Source organism: Lepidochelys kempii, chromosome 1 (assembly GCF_965140265.1).
Source record: "Lepidochelys kempii isolate rLepKem1 chromosome 1, rLepKem1.hap2, whole genome shotgun sequence".
In the NCBI taxonomy this organism is placed as follows: Eukaryota; Metazoa; Chordata; order Testudines; family Cheloniidae; genus Lepidochelys; species Lepidochelys kempii.
The window spans coordinates 244,102,821-244,124,745 of record NC_133256.1 but is presented as its reverse complement, the minus strand read 5'-3'; the positions used below and the strand labels follow the sequence as shown (position 1 = coordinate 244,124,745).

The 21,925-nt window shown below is 42.4% G+C and overlaps 1 protein-coding gene across 5 annotated transcripts in view; it reads right to left on the bottom strand.

Annotated features, from left to right (window-relative positions):
- Positions 1 to 20,248, bottom strand: part of DNM1L (dynamin 1 like) — a 61,120-nt gene extending 40,872 nt beyond the window's left edge. For all 5 annotated transcript variants that reach the window (XM_073321866.1, XM_073321883.1, XM_073321901.1 and 2 more), the window contains exons 1-2: positions 20,018 to 20,248; positions 504 to 651 (exon numbers count right to left, since the gene is read on the bottom strand). In XM_073321866.1, coding sequence (XP_073177967.1) covers positions 504 to 651; positions 20,018 to 20,206 — 337 coding nt within the window. In that variant the 5' untranslated portion in view covers positions 20,207 to 20,248. The remainder of the gene's footprint in view (positions 1 to 503; positions 652 to 20,017) is intronic.
- Between the last annotated feature and the right edge of the window lie 1,677 nt (positions 20,249 to 21,925).

Genomic DNA, 21,925 nt, shown 5'->3' with positions numbered 1-21,925 from the left:
TTTCCAGTGTACATACATTCTTTAACTCCTCTCCACAGTCATGCACTTATTGGGGAGGTTTTATTTATCATCAGGAACAGAGAACATAAGCAAAAATGCTCTGCACACTCTATGCAATCACTACCGGTCAGATACTGGAATACTCTCTTCTCAAAGGTGCTCACTGAATACAAGGGAGAGAACAGAGGTAAGACTACAGATATGAAACTGTTAAAGAAGAAAAGCTATTGAAAGAACCAATTCTCCGAATTGCCAGAGTTTTTGCAGCTTCTGTTGTATGGGTATAAAGGGGGATTACAGTGGCTGTTTTTTCAACACAATATATATATAAAATAAGCCTCAAAGGAATAAGAAAAAATGAGCAAATACATTTTAAAAGTTCAAGTGATTTTTTCCCACTTGGTTTGAATGCACAAAAAGGATAGAAATATCCCGAGGTGTTTCCTTTTAAGGAGAACTACATAAACACACGAAGATTAAAATCCCATTTGGATCACTCTTACCATTTTCATCTCCAGATGTTTTCTGACGATCCTCTGGTGAGACATGCACGAGCTGCAGGATAAGGGGTCTCCGGGTGACAATTCCAGTACCTCGTGGGAGCAGATCCCTCCCCACAAGACTTTCCAGCACTGAACTCTTTCCACTGCTCTGAAAATCGAAACACATCCATGACTTTCTTATATACCCATTACTGCAATGCTGTAATATTAATATTTTATATTTTATTTAAAGGAAAACAAATGCCTCCACAGATTGTATTCATTTATTTCACCAACCTTGAAGTAGGAACTTACAGGGCCAGCTCTATGCACCAGCAGAACAAGCAGGTGCTTGGGGCGGCATTCCAGCCCCCACCGCCCCAGCTCGCCTCCGACTACTCCCCTGAGTGCGCCGCTGCTGCTCCGCTTCTCCCCCCTCCCTCCCAGGCTTGCCGCACGCCAAACAGCTCTTTCACGCAGCAAGCCTGGAAGGGAGGGGGGAGAAGTCGAGCGGCGGCGTGCTCAGAGGTGGCGGCGGTGATGGAGTGGAGGTGAGCTGGGGCGGGGAGCAGTTCTTCTGCCCCCCATTACTTCCTGCACTCCCCCCCCCCCGTCCTCGCTCACCTCCACTCCGCCTGCTCCCCTGAACGCGCTGCCTCTCCCTCACCTGAGAGGGAGGGGGGAGAAGCGGAGCGGCGGCGCATTCAGGGGAGCAGGCGGAGCAGAGGTGAGCGAGGGTGGGGGGTTGCGGGGAGCTGCAGGAAGCAATGAGGGGGGGAATGTGGCATGCCCGGGGGAGGAGGAGGGGCCAGGGATTTGGGGAAGGGGTTGGGAAGGAGGGGAGGGGCAAAAAAAAAAAGTGGGGGCGGCCAAACATTTTTTTGATTGGGGCGGCAAAAATCCTATAGTCGGCCCTGGAAAACTTACTGAGTTTAAGAAAATATTTTGCACTTTTTTAGCACTTTCCATTCACAGATCTCACAGCACTTTAAGAATGTTAATCTTCACAACAACCTTTTGGAAAGAACTGAAAAGTTGCTTAATTGTACTTTAACTTCTATAAAGCAACTCTGTATCTTTTGAGGTGACTATTTTAAACATCTCACAGTAACACTACAATGAGTAACAGTATAGTAGAAGGTTAATTTTCCTGGCTACACCATGATGGAAACATACAAGTGTCACCAAAAAAGATGTTTGGATCTGGGTACTTATCCTTTCTACATCGATATACTAGGATTTTACACATGAAAATGAGTATCCCAAGTAGAATTTTGCAAGGCTATTTGTACACTTTTTGGCAGATAACTCCACCGACTGCAAACCTGATGCATCTTGTCTATAGGAAAATCAACCACCAGCAGCTGACAAAACACAGCAGTTAAATATTTTCACTAGGACTGCACAATTCTATATTCCATCTGAGTGGCATTTCCCTCTGCAGAACTTGTGTATGAGGTTGGTAGAAGTGTAACAAAGGAGTTCTGCTTAGATCGGCAATAAAATCGTATTCATAGATTCATAGATATTAAGGTCAGAAGGGACCATTATGATCATCTAGTCCGACCTCCTGCACAACGCAGGCCACAGAATCTCACCCATCCACTCCTGCGAAAAACCTCTCACCTATGTCTGAGCTACTGAAGTCCTCAAATCGTGGTTTAAAGACTTCAAGGAGCAGAGAATCCTCCAGCAAGTGACCCGTGCCCCATGCGACAGAGGAAGGCGAAAAACCTCCAGGGCCTCTTCCAATCTGCCTGGAGGAGAATTCCTTCCCGACCCCTAATATATACAGAGGTTTGAGGAAATACCTTGTTAAACATCTAAGATTTACTAGGCCTGGGTACATCACCTAAATTCACTACAATTCTGGATTGACGGGTTTGGTTTTGCGAGTTGTTTTGTTTTAATACAACCATACTACACTATTCAATTTCTCTGTAGTTTGCAGTTAAGGAGATAAGACTAAAGGACAGGGAGCTAAAAAGCTCTTTGGCAATCAGTGAATTATTGAGTCCCCAAATTATCACCCACCATCATGGTAGTTATTTAATAATCGTTGAGCATATTGACAAGTCTACCTGCTACACACTAGCTCTACGGAACCCTCTCCACTGGGTTCCAATCCAGGGCCCAGTAGTAAGAAGCTAAGTCCTGCGTCTCAAAGTGCTAGCCTGCTGTCTCGCCTCCCTGGATCACTTCCTACCAAATCCCTCTTTTCCCAATGAATAAAGTAAAAATATGAAATAACTGAAATCAAAAAGTCTCAGATCTTCTGAGAGCTGCAAGTCCCTTCTCTGTGGGTTTGGCAAAGGTGGTACAGCCAGTAACAGCTCCTGCAGTGCTCCTTCCCAATAGATCAGCATGTAGGTCAGTTCTCCACCAGCCAGCTACTGAGCTGATCTGCTCCCCTTTTAAGTTCCTCCTCCAGCCCATGCATGCTTTGCAGGTGAGGGGGGGCAGGGCTGCCTTGGTCCAAAGTAGCTGCTTACCCTCTTCCTTTCCAGTGCAGGGTTTGTACACTGTCACGGGGGTACTATTTAAATCAAAATAGTAAATAAAATTTGGTAACAACTGTCTTATTCCCAAAATAAACTGCTGCTACCCTTCATTATCTTCAGCATAGAAAGCTGTTTCTTTAACAATAGTTTAAAGACAAGAACTGATATGGAGGTCATGAACCTAACCATATCATTGTTTACAAAAGCAGATTAAGGTGCCACAGTGAGAGATGGACACAGTGAAAGGAGGATAAGAGAATGGGATTAAAAAGTGACTTGCTAAGGGGTTAAATTATAGAGTGCAAAGTAGTAACAGATTTTTATTGATGTGATGGGACAAGACAACCAAATCACTACCTGCCCCACTAAAGAAAACAGACAGCAAGAGAGCATTAAAGAGAATATTTATGAATCCAACTTCTACCTTAGAATTTATTTCCTTCTCAAGTATACAGGGCCAAAACCTTCAATCGTTACTCAGAATTTCAACAGCCTAAACTTTAATTAAAAAAAATAAGAGCTTCATGCTCTGGGAGAGAGCTATTTTACCAAAAATTGAGAAAGACTTAAAAACCACACTAAAAGTTATGCTGTTGTCAGATTTGCAAACCACAGTTGGAGTTACGTTATGATGAAAAAAAGTCCAAAATAATCACACCTAAATAATCTGAATCGGAATGTGGAACCACTCTGAAAAATAACTACATAAATATGGCACTCATTCCACAGACCTGTTCCCTATGTGAATTTTGGACATATCTTCTGATTTGTACATTTTAACTACTTTCTACCCAAGCAACTCTACAGAGCCAACAGTTAGAAAATGGGGCTTGATTCTATTTCTCTTCGTGCATCCACAACTGATGTCTTCACTGCTATATTGAGTTACAGGCAGCTCTTGGCTTAAGTCTATCCACACACAAAAATCCGTAACTTGAGTCTGATAAAGTTTTTACCTCAAGTTGGCTGGCTGACCAGGAGATAAGAGAACACAGCTGGAGTTAGCAGAACTCATCAGAAACTCACATCCCGCACTCTGTGTAGCTCCAGTGTTATTTTGCAGGATGGATGCTCTCACTGAAACCAGGTTAACTCAAGAGGAGTTAACTTGAGCATAGATAATTTACATTAACTCTGAGGTAAAGATATAGGGTACACCTATATACACACAAACATACAAGTTCTGCTCACATTAGTGCCTACAAGTAGCAGTGTGGCTAAGCTGGCATGGATGACAGCTCACACAAGCCGCAAAGTATGTAGCTGGGGGTCAGAAGGGCTTATACTCAGGCTGCTAGCCCAAAGTGCCACCCATAGCATTTGTAGTAGAAAAAGAGAGTCCAGAGACATAAGACCTCCTTTAAAGCCTAAGGCCCTGCTTATATAATGCAAAGTTAGCAAGAGTCAGGCTATGAGCAAAAGTTGAGCTCTGTAACAAAACATGCCTGCTTGCAGGTTCACTGTCCGGAACGTGAACTTGGCAAGAACACGGCTGGTGTTGCAAAAAACACTCCTAAAAAGTGCTAGGCGCTGGACACTTGCAAAAACATATTCCAGAAGATCATGCCAGAACACCCCGATACAAAGTTATGGTGTAAATACACTCCCTGAAGATGATATGGGGACACACTGACCCCTCCTAAAGATTACAAGGTGATGGATAAAGATGTTTTGATTGAACCAACATATACAATGTAAAGGGTGGTAACTAACCACATCAGAGGGGCAATATGTAACTTGTTTGTATCAATGTATAAAAGAGTAGTCACAGAGGAGGTGTCTTTGGCTGAGGGAGGAGCGGAAAGTCACATCCCTTACTGGGCTGGTTCATTGTAACAAACATACATGTATTATTGTTAGGGCTGCGATTTAGTCATGGATTCCGTGACTTCCAAAGACCTCCATGACTTCAACCAGCACCAGCTGCAGGATCCCCTGCCACCTGCAGAGTGGCAGGAGGGACCCCCGCAGCTCCACGCTGCCACCGCTCCTGGCCACCATGGGAGGCAGGGGAACCCACTGCTCCCTGCCCACAAAGGGGACCCCACTGCTCCCTGCCCATCTACAGCAGACAGCAGGGGGGACCTGGCGGCAAGAGGGAACCCCAGAGCTTCTGGATGCTGTGGGTGGCAGGGGGGTCCCCCACAACTTAGAGCCTCCAGCAGAGGGGGACCCTGGAGCTCCCAGCCCCTCACCCTTGCCCAGGCTACCCATTTTGTGAGGGGTATGTTTAGTAAAAGTCAAGGACAGGTCACGGGCGTCCGTGATTTTTTCATTATTGCCCATGACCTGTCCATGACTTTTACTAAAAATATCCGTGAAAAAACGTAGCCTTAATTATTGTACCTGTAACCATTGAGCCAGGGCATTAGGACTGTGCTTCCTTAATAATAAATCTGGTGGAGCGCCTTTGCCACTGAACCAAGTTTGTAGTCTTCTTGGACAATTCCATCAAAGTCTGCTGTATGGGCCATCTGGCCAGACCCATTGCAGCACACAGAGAGAACACATGCAGCCAACAACTGACAACACCACTATGGCCATACTGCTATTTTTATGCATTAGCTCAAGCAGCACTAGTGCACAAACATCTATCCGAGCTGGGAATCACATCTCCCAGTTGCTGTGTAGATGTACCCATACCATAAATTCCAAATAGGGCCAAATTCTTTCCTAAATCACACTTGTACAATACAGATGGGTTGCAGTGGTTCAGAAGAATTTCTTCTGCAGAATCTTTATTATGAGTGAGACTACAAAAGGAGGAATAAACTCAGGTTTACTCAGATTCCATTATGAGTTTGCAGGACTGAGAAAGACATCTTTTTTCTCAGACCGAAACATTCTCAATCAATAACTAATGATACATAAAAAAACAAACCCTACAATATCAGTTTACAGTCATTTTCAGACAAGAACTGCACCCTCACCTAATTTCACTTCAGACATTAACACTAATGAACTTGTACTAGCTGTAGATATTGTCAAACAGTTTAAATTGATCGTTGCTCTTTAAATTTATCATTAGGACCTTTTGTAGCTTCCAAGATAAAGTTTCTCATTTTAAAAAGTGTTTCCAGTAAGGGATAAGTTGTCAAATGCAACAATTGAGGAATTTCAACTCCTCAATAAGGATAATTTGTAAATGCATCGTCTTTTGCAGAGTTACACACAACTGCAGTAGTGGGAAAAGGTACAGAATTGATGCATGAGATAACTTAGGCTTAAAGTAGGACCACAGAGCAAAGCAGAGGCATTATAGCCCTGATTTAGCAAAGCAATGATGTCAATATCAGTTTTCCCTACAATATGAGATAACTGCAATGAGAACTCGGAAATAGCAAAAGCTTTCACTATAGGACAGGTTTCAGAGTAACAGCCGTGTTAGTCTGTATTCGCAAAAAGAAAAGGAGGACTTGTGGCACCTTAGAGACTAACCAATTTATTAGAGCATAAGCTTTCGTGAGCTACAGCTCACTTCCTCAGATGCATATCGTGGAAACTGCAGCAGGCTTTATATATACACAGAGAATATGAAACAATACCTATTCCCACCCCACTGTCCTGCTGGTAATAGCTTATCTAAAGTGATCATCAGGTGGGCCATTTCCAGCACAAATCCAGGTTTTCTCACCCTCCACCCCCCCACACAAATTCACTCTCCTGCTGGTGATATCACTATCACTATCACTGCTGGTGATAGCAGGAGAGTGAATTTGTGTGGGGGGGTGGAGGGTGAGAAAACCTGGATTTGTGCTGGAAATGGCCCACCTGATGATCACTTTAGATAAGCTATTACCAGCAGGACAGTGGGGTGGGAATAGGTATTGTTTCATATTCTCTGTGTATATATAAAGCCTGCTGCAGTTTCCACGATATGCATCTGAGGAAGTGAGCTGTAGCTCACGAAAGCTTATGCTCTAATAAATTGGTTAGTCTCTAAGGTGCCACAAGTACTCCTTTTCTTTTCACTATAGGACAGAATCATCTCCTCAACATTTTCTTAAAACTAACTTACCAGCCCTGCTTTGAGATTCCATGTGGGATTTGCAAACCTGCATTCTTTCCTTCTTACATACAATCACAAATACAGTAGTAAAAGTTCAGCTGGCCAGATTATGCTCTCTGTAACACCTGTGTAAAACCCATCATCTTTCAGCAGTTTGCACAGTTGTAACTATTTGGCCCCATATTCCGAATTTAGTAAGCAATTCCACAGCTGATGCATAGGGAGGAATAGAATCTAGTTCACTTTTTCTAAGGACTTGTCTACATAGGGAAATTGACTGGGGTAGCTACTGTAGAGTAAGTAGCTACACACTAGCTATTCTGGAACAGCTCCCCACATGGATGTTATTCCAGAATAATTACTTTACTTTGGAAGTGCATTAATATTTCTGGAATAAAGTATGCACATGGGAAACTATTATGGAATAGGTATTGCAGAATAGCTAAGTACACAATAGCTATTCCAGTCAATTTTGCTGCGTAGACAAGCCTAAGTTGCATTGGCTCTACAGGGCTAACAAGAGTAAAGCATATTTAATAAAGGCAGCAGAGTGGACTCTTAAAAACATAGGAAGCTGGACTCATGAGTTTTCATATAGTTCCTTTTTACAGTAGAACTGCCCTCCAAGCAGGCTTCCGAAGGGGTAGCACATATCTATATCCCCTGTGCATATGCACACACAGCCCTCTGATTTTTGGCAGAAAGGTGAGATACAGCAAAAAGGTATCAACTGCAAATCCTTCATCAATAAATACATTCTATAACAACAAATTGAGCCAGTATACTCTTCTGCTTTGCTGGAGTTTCAACTCAGTACTACAGCTGACTGCAATTCTTCCAAGTCGTGTCATGAAACAGTGATGTTGGCTATTGACCATTCAAACAAGTTCCAGTGGAAGGTATGGATCTGCCTTTCCATACTCATAAGTAGTACTGTACAAACATATTACAATAGTTGTGCTCAACCTTTGTAAAACAATAAAATTCCACTTTGCAATATAGCAAAAAAACCCAAGCCATCTTGTATCTTAAAAACAGCTGAAGAAGAACCTCAGAGTTACAAACACCAGAGTTGTGAACTGACCAGTCAATCACACACCTCATTTGGAACTGGAAGCACACAATCAGGCAGTAGCAGAGACCAAAACAAAACAAATACAGTAGAGTACTCTGTTAGATGTAAACTATTAAAAAAATAAAGGGAAAGCAGCATTTTTCTTCTACATAATAAAGTTTCAAAGCTATATTAAATTCACAGTTCAGTTGTAAACTTTTGAAATAACCATAACGTTTTGTTCAGTGTTACGAACATTTCAGAGTTATGAACAACCTCCATTCCCAAGATGCTTGTAACTCTAAGGTTCTACTGTAGTCTTAAACTGATTCTAAATTCCAAACAAGAAAACTCATTGCTAGAGATTTATTATTTAGACATTTGACAACATTAAGCCTGTGCCTTCTGATCATCATGTGTAGGAATCTTCTCCAACAGCTTCTAACATACATTACAGATTTCTCTCTAGATTTAGAGAGTATGTTTGTGGTTGTCAAATTGACTTTTTTTTTTCCCCCTCAGCTCTTTTGGAAACAATTTTTTTTAAGTGTGGGCAGGATTAAGGCACCAGGGTAAAACAGATTAACCAAAAAACAACGTTATCAAGTATTTGGAAAAGACACTCTGCCACTCAGAAGGTGAACAGAGCCCTGGCAGCAAGCAGGAGTCAGTGGAAAAGAGGGAAGGTCCTCTCATGGATTGATAACTGGTTAAAAGATAGGAAACAAAGGGTAGGAATAAATAGTTTTCAGAATGAAGAGAGGTAAATAGGGTGTCCCCCAGGGGGCTGCAGTGGGCCCAGTCCTATTCAACATATTCATAAATTATCTGGAAAAAGGGGTAAACAGTGAGGTGACAAAATTTGCAGAAACTACTCAAGATAGTTAAGCCCAAAGCAGACTGCAAAGAGCAACTAAAGGATCTCTCAAAACTTGGTGACTGGACAATAAGATGGCAGATGAAATTCAGTGTTAATAAATTCAAAGTAATGCACATTGGAAAACATAATCCCAACTGTACATAAGATGATGGGGTCTAAATTAGCTGTTACCACTCAAGAAAGATCTTGGAGTCATTGTGGATAGGTCTCTGAAAACATCCACTCAATTTGCCGCGGAAGTTCAAAAAGCAAACAGAATGTTGAGAATTGTTAAGAAAGATATAGATAAGAAGACAGAAAATATATTGCCTCTATATAAATCCATGGTGCCCCCACATATTGAATACTGCGAACAGATGTAGTCAAAAAAGATATATTGGAATTGGAAAAGGTTCAGAAAAGGGCAAAAAATAATTAGGGGTATGGAATGGCTTCCATCTGAGGAGAGATTAATAAGACTGGGACTTTTCAGCTTGGAAAAGAGACGACCAAGGAGGGATATGATACAGGTCTATAAAATCATGACTGGTGTGGAGAAAGTAAATAACGAAATGTTATTTACTCCTTTTCATAACACAAGAACTAGGGGTCACCAAATGAAATTAATAGGCAGCACGTTTAAATCAAACAAAAGGAAGTATTTCTTCACACAAAGCAGCCGACCTGTGGAACTCCTTGCAAGAGGATGTTATGAAAGCCAAGACTACAACAAGGTTCAAAAAAAGAACTAGATAAATTCTTGTAGGATAGGTCCATCAATGACTATTAGCCAGGATGGGAAGGGATGACATCCCTAGTCTCTGTCTGCCAGGTATGATGCCAGTTAGTTACAAGTATTGTATCTCTGATACTCACCTTGAATCAAAAGTTTTGCACCACTGATGCAAGGCATTCGAGACAGGTAAACTTCACAGCCTCTTAGTGCAGTTGGAAATCTTAACAATGCTTTTGGTACAGCATGAAGATCCTTAGTGGAGCAGTCCATTGTGATAATCCTTTTCGGTTTGTTAGCTTCACAGATGACAATTCCAGTTTTGAAAAACTACAAAAAAAATGCTTATACAATATCTTTAAAACATACAAAAGGAAATATTTCTTCACACAACGCATAGTCAACCTGCGGAACTCTTTGCCAGAGGATGTTGTGAAAGCCAAGACAATAACAGGGTTCAAAAAAGAACTAGATACATTCATGGAGGATAGGCCATCAATGGCTATTAGCCAGGATGGGCAGGGATGGTGTGCCTAGCTTCTGTTTGCCAGAAGCTGAGAATGGGTGACAGGGAATGGATCACTTGATGATTACCTGTTCTGTTCATTCCCTCTGGAGCACCTGGCATTGGCACAGTCAAAAGACAGGATACTGGGTTAGATGGACCTTTGGTGTGATCCAGTATGGCCATTCTTATGTTCTTATGAAAAAATGGCAGTACTTTAAACTTAGGCTTGGCAGAACTTTTTTTTTTTAAATAATTTCAACAGAAAATATCAATATTTAAGTATTTTACTTTATTGATTTTAAACTTTCACAGTTGTACAAAATTATGGGTTTTAAGCTTTTATTTTTATCAATTTAAATTTTCATAAGTTGCAGGAAATTGGGGGGCAGAATTATTTAATGACATGTTGCAGTTCAAAAAGTTAAATTTTCATAACTGTTAAAACACAAATTGTCCACATCTATGTCAACATATACAAAGTATACGCGTGGAGGAATTCTGTGCTACTGCGTATACACAGAATTTACATCCCCTGCAGTTTTCTTTGCTTCCTTGAAGAAAAATGACTTTCTGACAGGGAAACAAAGGGAAGCCACAAGAGTGGTCATGCAACCCTCCACAGTAGTATGTTTTCGGTGCCCAGGGCAGCCGGCAGAGGTAAATCACTGTGGCAGGAGGCGGGACTGGGGAAGACCGGGCTGGTGGCTCCTACCCTGCGTCAGGCTCGGCTGCTAGTCCTGGCTGGGCTGGGGAGGATGGGACTTCCTCTTCCCCTGCACGGCATCTGGGGCCAGGTCAGACCCACCTCCAGATTTCCCCCCCAGCTGCAGGAAGCTCTGCAACCCTCCTCCACCTCCGCTTCATGCTCCCTGAACCCATCATTCCTCAACTGTAGGGTGAGGGATCCCTGTACAGGGAGCTGCTCCCCCATCTGCCCAACCCCCGTGTACCCAGACCCCATCATATCTAGACCCTCTTGCTGAGCCCCACTCCCCCTGAACCTGGACCACCTCGACGAGCCCCAACCAGCTGCACCTGCACCTGCATCCCCACCCCATTGAGCCCCACTTCCCCAGCATCTGGACCCCACACTGACCCCCCACACCCAGACCCCCTTGCAAAGTTCTATCTACCCGACACCCTCCCCCGAGCTGAGCTCCAACCACCTTTACCTAGACCCCCCTACAGTCCCATTGCCATTGCACCCAGAACCTCCCTCCCCCTCAACAAGCTCCTGTGCATCCAATCCCCTCCGCACCTGGATCCCCCAATGAGCCACCCGCACCCAGAATGCCCTAAACAGAACCCTCTCAATCCACACCTGGATCCCCCCCACACTTGGATCCTGCCTTGCTCAGCCTGCCTGCCCACACCTGGTGCACCTGACCCGGAGAGGCAGGGACCTGGGTTGTTTCTGGGGCAAGTCCGGTCCTTACGCTATGTCAGGGTTGGGTGCAGACTCACCACAGAGTCTGTGTCCCCGGGGGGGAGGGGAAAAGGGGAGGGGGAGATGCACAGTGATCTCCCACTTCTGCGCAGCCAGTGGCCTGTGCTCCCCAATGCCATGCTGGAGCCTCCACATTTATTTGACAAATAAAATTTGCAGAATTTTAAAATACTGTGTACAGAATTTTTATTTTTTTGGCGCAGAATGCCCTCAGGAATGAAAGTAAATATCCTTAAAGCAGGGTGGATTTGATTTAAATCACTAGTCAGGAAGACTCAATTTAATCATGGATTTCTACATAAAAGTGCATTCTTGTTGATTCTTATAACCTTAATACATATCCTTTTCAACTCAGAGATAGATGTAGGTTTCATTTTTAAAAGGTACAGACTATACATTTTTAAGTGATTTATTTTGAAAACTTTTCTGATTAGTTTTGCACCTATATCAGAAAATGAATGATTGTTTGGTTATTTCAATGGCCAAAGGTAATTGAAGCAGATATTTATGAAGTCATTGGGAGGTGAACTATCTCCAATTCAACAGGTTAATGATTAATATTTGGAGGATTTTCTTGCCATGCTGTATTAGAAGGAGAATATCACCAGACAGACATTTAAATTTTTTTATTTAACTAAAACACAACGTTATGTATTCTGGATTTTTTTCTTCAACAGCAAACATAATATTTTAACAAAACAAGCATATGAATTTTTGAATTTAGTTAAACATACAAGTTTTCTTTTAATCAGGTTTTTGTTAAAATTTTTTTTAACTCAAATAGTTAAATGAAATATTTAAGGAAAAAAATCAATTGACTGTCAGCCAGGTCAATATGAGAAACTTAAAATATTGGCTTCTGCAGCTAACTCAGTTGTCTTCACCTTCATTTTCCTGTTTGTTCATAATCTGGAAAAGAAAAACACTCTTTCCTGCTTTTTCAGGACCCAAACAATTTCTCAATTTGGAATGAAGTCACCCAAAGGAAGAAAATATTCTTTCTACACCGGCAGAAGCAGCTACTGCTGTTAAAAGTGAGATCATCACTTCAAGTCTCTGAATCCAAGTGCTTAAGTGACTTCTACCAGTTCACTGGTGTGACTTTCTTTAAAACATCATCATCAAACATATATTTCTTGAATGGTTCTTATTCCCAAACTGGGTCTCCTTTACGGCCTGCTGCCATTATAGGTCTTCCCTTCTAGTGAGAGAATGGTATGGTAGATCTCAAATCAATGAAGGCTACACTCAGAAAGACAAGATTTTGGGAATGTACTGCTCAGTTCCACTTTTGTTTCTCTTGCCTGTCACTCCCTTCCCACATTTATCTCCAGACTTCTACTCCTTGTCCAGATCTATTCCACCCCCAACAATCTTCTATTCATTGAACTTTTTGAAACTTTGCACTTTTAGAAAGAGGTAAGGGATTGAATCTGTGTACACAAAATTTGCAGAGGGATAATAGGGTTGAGGTCTGTTATTTCTCACCTCTATATTTTATGTATTTATTTATTTATTTAAAAACATTTTTGCTGTTAACAAGCATATTATTTCTGGAGACACAAATCCAGTTTGAGAACTGCAAAACTAAGCATCTCTGATGGCATCTTTTAGACCAGGGGTAGGCAACCTATGGCACGCATGCCAAATGCAGCATGTGAGCTGATTTTCAGTGTCACTCACACTGCCCGGATCCTGGCCACCGGGGGGCTCTGCATTTTAATTTAATTTTAAATGAAGCTTCTTAAACATTTTAAAAACCTTATTTACTTTACATACAACAATAGTTTAGTTATATATTATAGACTTCCAGAAAGAGACCTTCTAAAAACGTTAAAATGTATTACTGGCACACAAAAACTTAAATTGGAGTGAATAAATGAAAACTCAGCACACCACTCCTGAAAAGTTGCCGATCCCTGTTCTAGACTGAGCACTGAATCCCCTTGTGTAGATAGAAAGATTAACCTAAATAATCTATACAGAAGCCTGTGGAACCCCATAAGATTGGGTCCCTAATCCATGAACTATTGGAAGTCATTTACAAAACTTTTCTTAAACATTACATGAATATATGGCCTCATACTATAGAATTAGAATGTATAATCCCTATTCCATGATGAGATATCTTTGAGATATCTATAACGTATCTTAATTAAAACTATCTTTAGACAGGGTTTTTCCTCAAAAAGCATTTTATCAAAAAAAGATCAGATTTAAATAAAAAAATCCGATTTTTTTTAAAACATTGATTTTTATCCACCCTGCCTTAAAGCCAATTCTAATAACTTCTCAACACCATTTTTCTCTCTTGCCTATCCACAGATTTTTATCATCATCAATGGAAATATCTTTTCATTCATTCGTGGGGAAACTGATGTTTGCTGACTTTTACCAATCAAAATCTAATCCTTCCAAGTCTATCTATACTCAGCTCTACCCACACACTCTAACTAGCTAGATGTATCCACTAAACTGATCAGCAGTAATATAGTTAACACTGTCATCGGCTTCAATATTAAAATCCTTTAGTTCAGTGCTTCTCAAGCTATCTGATGTGGGGGACCGGCAATTTTTTTTTCCAATGTGCACGCAGACCGGCAGCCGATGGCTCGCAGACCGGCACCAGTCCGCGGACCACCGCTTTGAGTAGCACTGCTTTAGATGAAGGGGACACAGTTCATGCTTCTGTTACAACTATCCTTTCATTCATCCATCTGCAGACTCAGTGAGGCACTGATCACATTCTGAAGGTTTTCTTCACAAACCTAAAGGCCCTAAAAAAATTCTGCAGAAACTAACAATAGGGCCAGAGAGGCACAAGTACAGCATACCATCAAGTACTCCTCAATCCAACCTACATCAGAAGTAGATTACACAGTGTCTTGAAAGTGTAAAACAAACAGCTAATTAATGTCAATTTCACATCACTGCTCCTGCTCAAAGCAAGCACCAGAACAGCCAGGGTATGAACCATGGGGAGGAGACACTTGAGAGGGAGAAAGACAACTACACATAAAACCAGACACAGTGAACAGCAGATAAAAACCAATGGGTCTGGAAGGAGTTGGGGAGACAAACGCACACTCCTTGCCAGTTGTTGTCTGCATTATGCATTTGCAGTTCTATCCCATCAGTGGCCAGCCAATGGTGTAGATGCACAGGTGCAAACCTCTTCTACAGACATGAAAACCAGAGCTTTCCCAAGTGGAGCATACCCCTGCTTGAAACCTGGGTAACTGACAGATTGCAGCTTGACCTATCTAGAGCAGAGGTTTACACCAACACAGTGCAAGCACAACGTTGTTTTATAATTGAGAGCTGAAATTGGGACAAATCCCCAGTCAAGACAAGGCCTTAGCAGCTAAGCAGGAGAACTCAAATTTAACAAACTAAACCATGGCTAGCACAAGTACCAACTCTCCAGGAGGATACCCCGATATAACATCTGGTACACTTGCCCCTGAATCCCAGTAGTTGACAGCGTACACCTGGCTTCACAAACATTTTTTTGCCCCAACAGTATCTTGCTGTGAGAATTATAATCTGAACTTTATCTAACAGAATACAGTGGATGTGCAGGACAGCTGTTATGCAGAACCTGACATACCACATTATGACATTCAGAATGGTTCTACCATTAGGGTACTAAGCACACCACATCCACTCAGCAAGATTAGAAAATCAATAGAAAGTAAAATAAATTTAAGGCAATCCCAAATCAGTGTGACACTCACAGCCATTAATAGAATAAAACAGCTGTTCTCTTTGAAAGATCCATGCAGGAAGGCTGTATGTTAAATAGTGGGAAGTACATTTAGGCACTTTCCAATAGGAAGCCCCAAAATAGCAACAAAACAATAGTTAATAAGTCAGAAGACAAACATAAGTCTGAGAGGCAATTTCAGAAGTGCTACTAATGAGCATATGTGCAGCTAAGTATTACAATACCTCACCTAAAATACCATCCCAAAGCCATGCCTGGGATGCACAAGTAAAGTCACAATTTTACACATAGCATAGGTTGCCCATAATGAATTTCTGTAATGGTGTTTACTACTAAACTAGTCATTATTTAAATCAATGGGAGAGGCAATGATTTCTAGGAACACCCTGCAGAAGGCAAACAATAACCTGGAAGAGTAAAGCTACCTCATTCATAGCCATTTGGATTAATGCCCTACCGAGATGGCCAAATATGATAATATTCTCATTGCGTATAAATGAGCCGCATGTTTGACCGCTTCTTGAACCCAGATGCTTTTGTAGTGTAGGCAATTAACCACAGCAATAACTATCACACATGTATTTTGTATGTATATACATTCAAATAGACTCATTGTTTTGGGAACAATCGAATATTACACCTTCTTTCTTTTTACTGTAGTGTTTTGTGCTATTAGGTTGAGGCCATTCCATAAAGCTTTATAAGTAACAAGTCTTAACCACAGAGCAAAGTACAGATATAAGATGAAGACATCAGAGTGGTTGGATGCTATTGCACTATTGTATTGCGTGTGTTGCTTATACAGTATTTCCAGCCTGTGCCTTTTCATAAAATTTGATAATGCAGAAAGCTAACATATAAAACCAAAGGAGAAACAGAACCACATACTCACCGCTAGGAATGACAGAATAACCAGAATTAGTGACACAAGATTAGTGTAATGGGAAGGGTTCAAAGGGCAGAAACCAGTAGTAACAACTCCCAACTCCTTTTGCCAAGGCTGGCAAGAATGCGAGCAAAATATCTATACTATGACACTGAATTGCTGCTCTGGGCAATACCTAGAGAAAACTGAAAAATGAACAATTCTCACACTATTTGGAGTAACACAGAACATGACTAGAGAGGCAGAGGCATCTGAATAATAGTGCCCAAAGCCCGTTAGGAAATATTTTATAATTAGGACTAAAATGTGTTTACAAAGGGAAAAAATAGGACACTGAAGTTCAGCAGAGCATATTTTCAAGGAATGCAGGAAATGTTGAATCACAAAGCGATGGAGGAAAGGAGCACACTGGGGAAATAGAAAGCGTTCAAAGATAAATTAAATGCATGCCCACGGGATATGGGCAATTTCTAGCTAAAAATATTGTAGAAATAAATAGAATCCACACAGTATGCAGAAAAACACAAAATATATCATGGATAAGAGAAGGCATAAGCAAGGTATGAAATATTATATACAAGGAAAGAGTGGAACCATTATAATATAGAAGAACAAAAGTGATGAGTGTGAAATTGAAATTACAGAAGATTAAAACAATATTCCTGTCCACATAGAATGTATATAAAAAAAAATAAAGGCAATTTAAGGAGAGAAACAGACACAAGGAAAGAACGAGAACAATTCACTGACAGTAGATAGAGAAATTCTCTTTCATTTGACAGTGTCCGTTTTCCACAACGAATGAGGCAGGTGAAGAATACAGAAACAGATTTGAAAAGTCAAAAGGAAGAAAGGCAAAATATTAAAGGAAGTCTTCATCTGCCAGCAAACTACTAGGAAATTAGACATCTTAGAAGAATGCCAGGGCCATATGGCATTTAACCACAAAATTCTGAAGTAACTGGCCTACACAGAGAATCTGAAGGAGGTTCATTTCAAAATTTACTTAAAATAAGGTAATAAAGCTAATGTAACAATTCAAGAAGAAATTTAAGGAGTGTCCAGAAATCTGTAGAACCATAAACCAACCTTAATAAAGGAACAAAACAAGCACACACCCAAAAGGCTATAATTTCACTGAGGGCAGACAACACAGATTCACATCACAGCAATCAGAGCTAACAAATATGATTATTTTTACTGTTAAAATATTAGGAAGGATACAATTTATTCGGACTTTACAAAGCCCTTTAATACAGTGTCATGAGACCCCTATCTACAAGGTAAGTAGGATCATCATGAAATTGACTACAGAGCTGTTAGAATATAAAAACAGAATATTTATAACAGTGGACTATTCAAATTACATGCATTGTACGGAAGGATATTAAGACCATTATTTGCTCTACGCATTTATGAATGGTAAACTAGGAAAAGCTGTTAATCCTTTGAGATTCTTGCCCCCAAACTGCCATGTCAATAAAATGCACCAAGTTAAGCAAGGAAAGTTTCAAACATAGGGTTAGGTGGAAGAATGCCACAATTACAACTGTTTTGGGAAGTGAATTACCCTGAAAAATACTGTAACTATTGTTTTACAATTCTTTTACATTAAGAATAAGCATATCAGTGGAAGAGATTAAATGTTTTCAGAGGATAATGGTGTCCTTTCTGCTACAAAAATAGTAAGGCACTTAACTGTAAATGCAAAATAGACTTTTTCCCTAAGAGCAGGAAATATACCCTTGACAGTGTTCTATTACAAGTATTTTATGTCTATTATACTAAATGACTGATGTATTATTATTCTATCTGATGAATGTTGGTAAAACAGAATGACAGCTGCTTCCTGTACTTCTCTTGACCACTACATTCTAACTGGCTTAGAGAGCAGACCTATTATGTGCTTCAGCAATACAGCTGCTTTTGTACTACAAGTATTTCAAAGTTCAAAATGTATAGCACTCTCTTGAATAAATAGAATATCAGTAGCTCAGAAAATTATTTCCCATCTGCCCCATATATAAATATAACTGATCCTCAAGTATCCAGAAATTGCGTTGGATTTGGTATAACTTACCAAAAAAAAGACCCATCAACCCTAAAAATTAAGCAAATTTTTTCTTCCAAAATTTTTAACAAAGGGTACTTCTACACAGAATGTTGCAGTAGTGAATCTCAGAGCCCAGACCAACAGACTCATGATACGACACTAAAAATAGCTGTAAACATTAGGACTTGGGCTGGAACTCAGGCTCTAAAGCCTAGGGAGGGGAGGCAGCTTCAAAGCCAGGGATCCAGCCTGAACCTGAATGTCTACACAGTTATTTTTAATGCCGTAGCTCAAGCCCAAGTCTATAGACACAGGCTCAGACTTGCTGCCATGGGATCCTGCTTGCTACGGAGAAGTACCAGTTGTGCAGCTGGATCCATGTGGACAGACTGATGTACCTGCAGAAAGCTCCACTGAAGTCAATGGGGACTCAATAGCCTGTTCATATAGATCCACCTGCAGAAGTGCAGCCAAAATACATAGGCTCGGCCTCATCTCCATTTGAGTTGCTATTGTCATAGGCATATGGTCACCTTAAGTAGCTATGGTAAACTTTTTTTTTTATGTACAAGAACAACACTGCCTTACACTACTACGAATGAAAGAATTTTAAAAATCTAATTTAGTTGGTAATTACTTATGCGCTTTACTTTGTGCATTTCTCCAAGTGTAGACAACAGAAAAAAATTCAGTTCTACTACTTTTAATTCATTTTACTTTCAGTGTCCTAGTGCTCAACATTTGGGTTTCAAACACTGCACAGGAACCTTTGTCTAAGAACTATTTTCAGTCTGATAGGTAAAACCTTTTTATGGATTTATAACTTGGTTTAAAAAAATTATGGGTCACATTTAAGTTGAGAAAAAAGAAAAGGAGTACTAGCGGCATCTTAGAGACGAACCAATTTATTTGAGCATAAGGTTTTGTGAGCTACAGCTCACTTCATCGGATGCATTCAGTGGATACAGAATAACAGGGCTGCTACTCTGAACCCATTTAAGTTGAGATCATCCCTTTAAACAACAATATGGTATCAATTTGGTTTTTAAAACCTACTAGCACGGCTAGACTAAACCAGTCATTTGCTGCAATTATTTTGAACCAACACAGGTTTGCGGTTTTTAAGCTGTTGCACCAAATTGCCATTTAACAGAAATCAATCCAAGTAACTGCCAGAGATGTTAAAGGACTGGACATGAGAGCAGAGGGCCAGGGTCACAAAGATGCGGTGTTAGGAGTTACCTTCCCAGCCCTCTCTTACTACACCCCCTTTCCAGCGTTATGCAGCGTAAGCACTGTCAGGAAGGTCGAGCCCAGAATAAAACGGGGGCCCGCTGGTGGCCCAACACGGCAAGATGCTGGCGTGGGCAGCGCAGTCACCTTCAGCGGGACAGGGGCATTTGGAGCCGGTCGCTCCACGCCTCCCGCTCGCTCAGGCCACCTGCCGAAGAGGGAACAAGCCTCCCCCGCCTCCCGGGGCTGAGGCGCAGTCACTCACTGACGGGCGCTGGGCGCAGCCGTGCGGGACTCCCGCTGAAGGGCGCCGGCGGGTCTCCCGAGGGGCCACCCCGCGCCGGCTGGCAGGCCCCGGAGGGGCCCCGCAGAGCCCTCGGGCACCAGGCGGGAGCGGGGCCCGGCCCCGCGCGCAGCCAGCGCCCCCCCCAGGCCCGCGTCCCCCGCTGCCCTTCACAAAAGGGCGGCTGCCGCCCCGCGCTCCCCGGGCGCCTCCCTCCCGGCCCCGGCCCCGGCCCCGCTCACCTGCGTCCCCACCACCACGATCTGCGGCAGCTGGATGATGTCGGCCCCCACGGCGTTGAAGACGTCCTGCAGCTTGTTGATCACGGGGATCAGCGCCTCCATGGCGGCGGGGCGCCCGGCCGGGCGCGGCGGCGATGAATGGACCCGGCAGCCAACGGTCCTCCCTGCCCCTCGGCCACTACCCACCATGGGCGCCGGCCCCGCGCGCAGCCCAGCCCCAGCAGGCTGTGCGCGCCCTGCCGCGGGGCGGTGGCAGCCGCAAGGCCCGACGGGAGTTGTAGTGCCAGGCGCCCCGCAGCGCCCTCTAGTGGCTCCCAGAGGCGGCGGCAGGCTGAAGTGGAGCAGGCTGCCAAGCCTCGCCCCTGGAGCAGGGGGAAGTGGTGCCGCAGAAGCCAGAGCGCCCGCTCTGCCCCCCCAACCCCGGAGTAAACAAACTACAGCCCTGAACTGTCATTAATTATTGTGCTTAATAGAACAACAGATACTGTACTACGGAAGTGCTGGAACTGGGGATGCTCCTGCACCCCCTGGCTTGAAGTAGTAACAGCCCCAATACAGGGTTTCTGCCCTCAGCATCCCTGCTATAAATATTGTTCCAGCACCTCTGCTGTACTAATCCCAAAGTCCCTGCACTAAGTAACCAAAGAATGGCCAAACCACCAGGCCGTCCCCTGCTGTACAGTGTGTATTGACTACCCCCAGGTTTACACACAGCTTCCCCACTCCCTCCATGAAAGGCTCCTCACAAAGCTCCCCCTTGGCCCTGCCAAGGTGCAGATGTAGAGATTAATGGGTGAAAAAAAGCCCACAGGAGAGGCCCCCAAAAAAGGACTCCTGTCTTGCCCATGTGCAAGTTAACTCTGTCTTTCAATTCAGCTGCATGTATTTTCATTTAAATTTATTGTTGTAAGTCATTTTCAGCAGTCACTGTAAGGAGATGGCAAATTAGCATAAAACATAACCTGGGGACTGATGAGTGCCAACCCTCGCACTGAGATATGCTGGAGAAATATGTACATAACGTCTCTGAAATGCAATCATGGGAGACAACCTGGTTGTTGTAAAAGCACAAGTGCCCTGTCTATGCTATAATTTCCATTGCTACTACTGATGCAGCTGCACAGGTGTTGAATTACGACTCTGAAGTTTACTAGAGTTCTGTTAACACAAGTCATTAAAAATGAGTGCATCAGCATTACCTCCTAAGCAACTTTCCTGAGGGCAAATTGGTGCACTTGTTCAGTGACGTTGACCCTGCAAGGTCATCCAAACAGGAGAAAAGGGTGGCCAAAGGGATATGAAAATACCATAAATGGACAGAAACAAAATTAATAGCATTAATTTTCATAACTTGCCACATTTTATAAAGTGCAGATGGGTCCAAACTCCCACATTCAGATCCAGATCCAAAACTTCACCAAAGGAGAAGTGAAGCTGATCTAGTGCTTCAGCTTAGATCCATTTTACCAGGAGTTATGAGGTCAATTGGACATGCACAGCAAGGGGATGATGTAAAGAAGACCTCAATGAGAGTCTTCTACTTTTACCCTCCTCTATTGGGCTTTCATTGCGGACTGGATTAGAAATGGGGTGTTAGTCTTCTATTGTAACTTATAGTTATTGAGAATGGGGTATTTGCAGAGTTTCGTTTCTGGCAGCCCTAACAGAAGAGTCCTATATTCCTCAAAACGTGAGTGTTTATGGGAACCCACCAAGGGCTGTGAGGTTGATGCCAGGAACACCTAGTGCCTTGCCTCCATACTCATGACACACAGTGAACGCTACCACACATCTAGGGGACTGGTTTACCATTAGCACTCACAGTGACACCCTGCAATTGAGTGAGTTGCAAACCTACTCTCTCCTAAGAGATGTCTCCCTGTACCTTCAGTTATCTTCTTGGCTTCA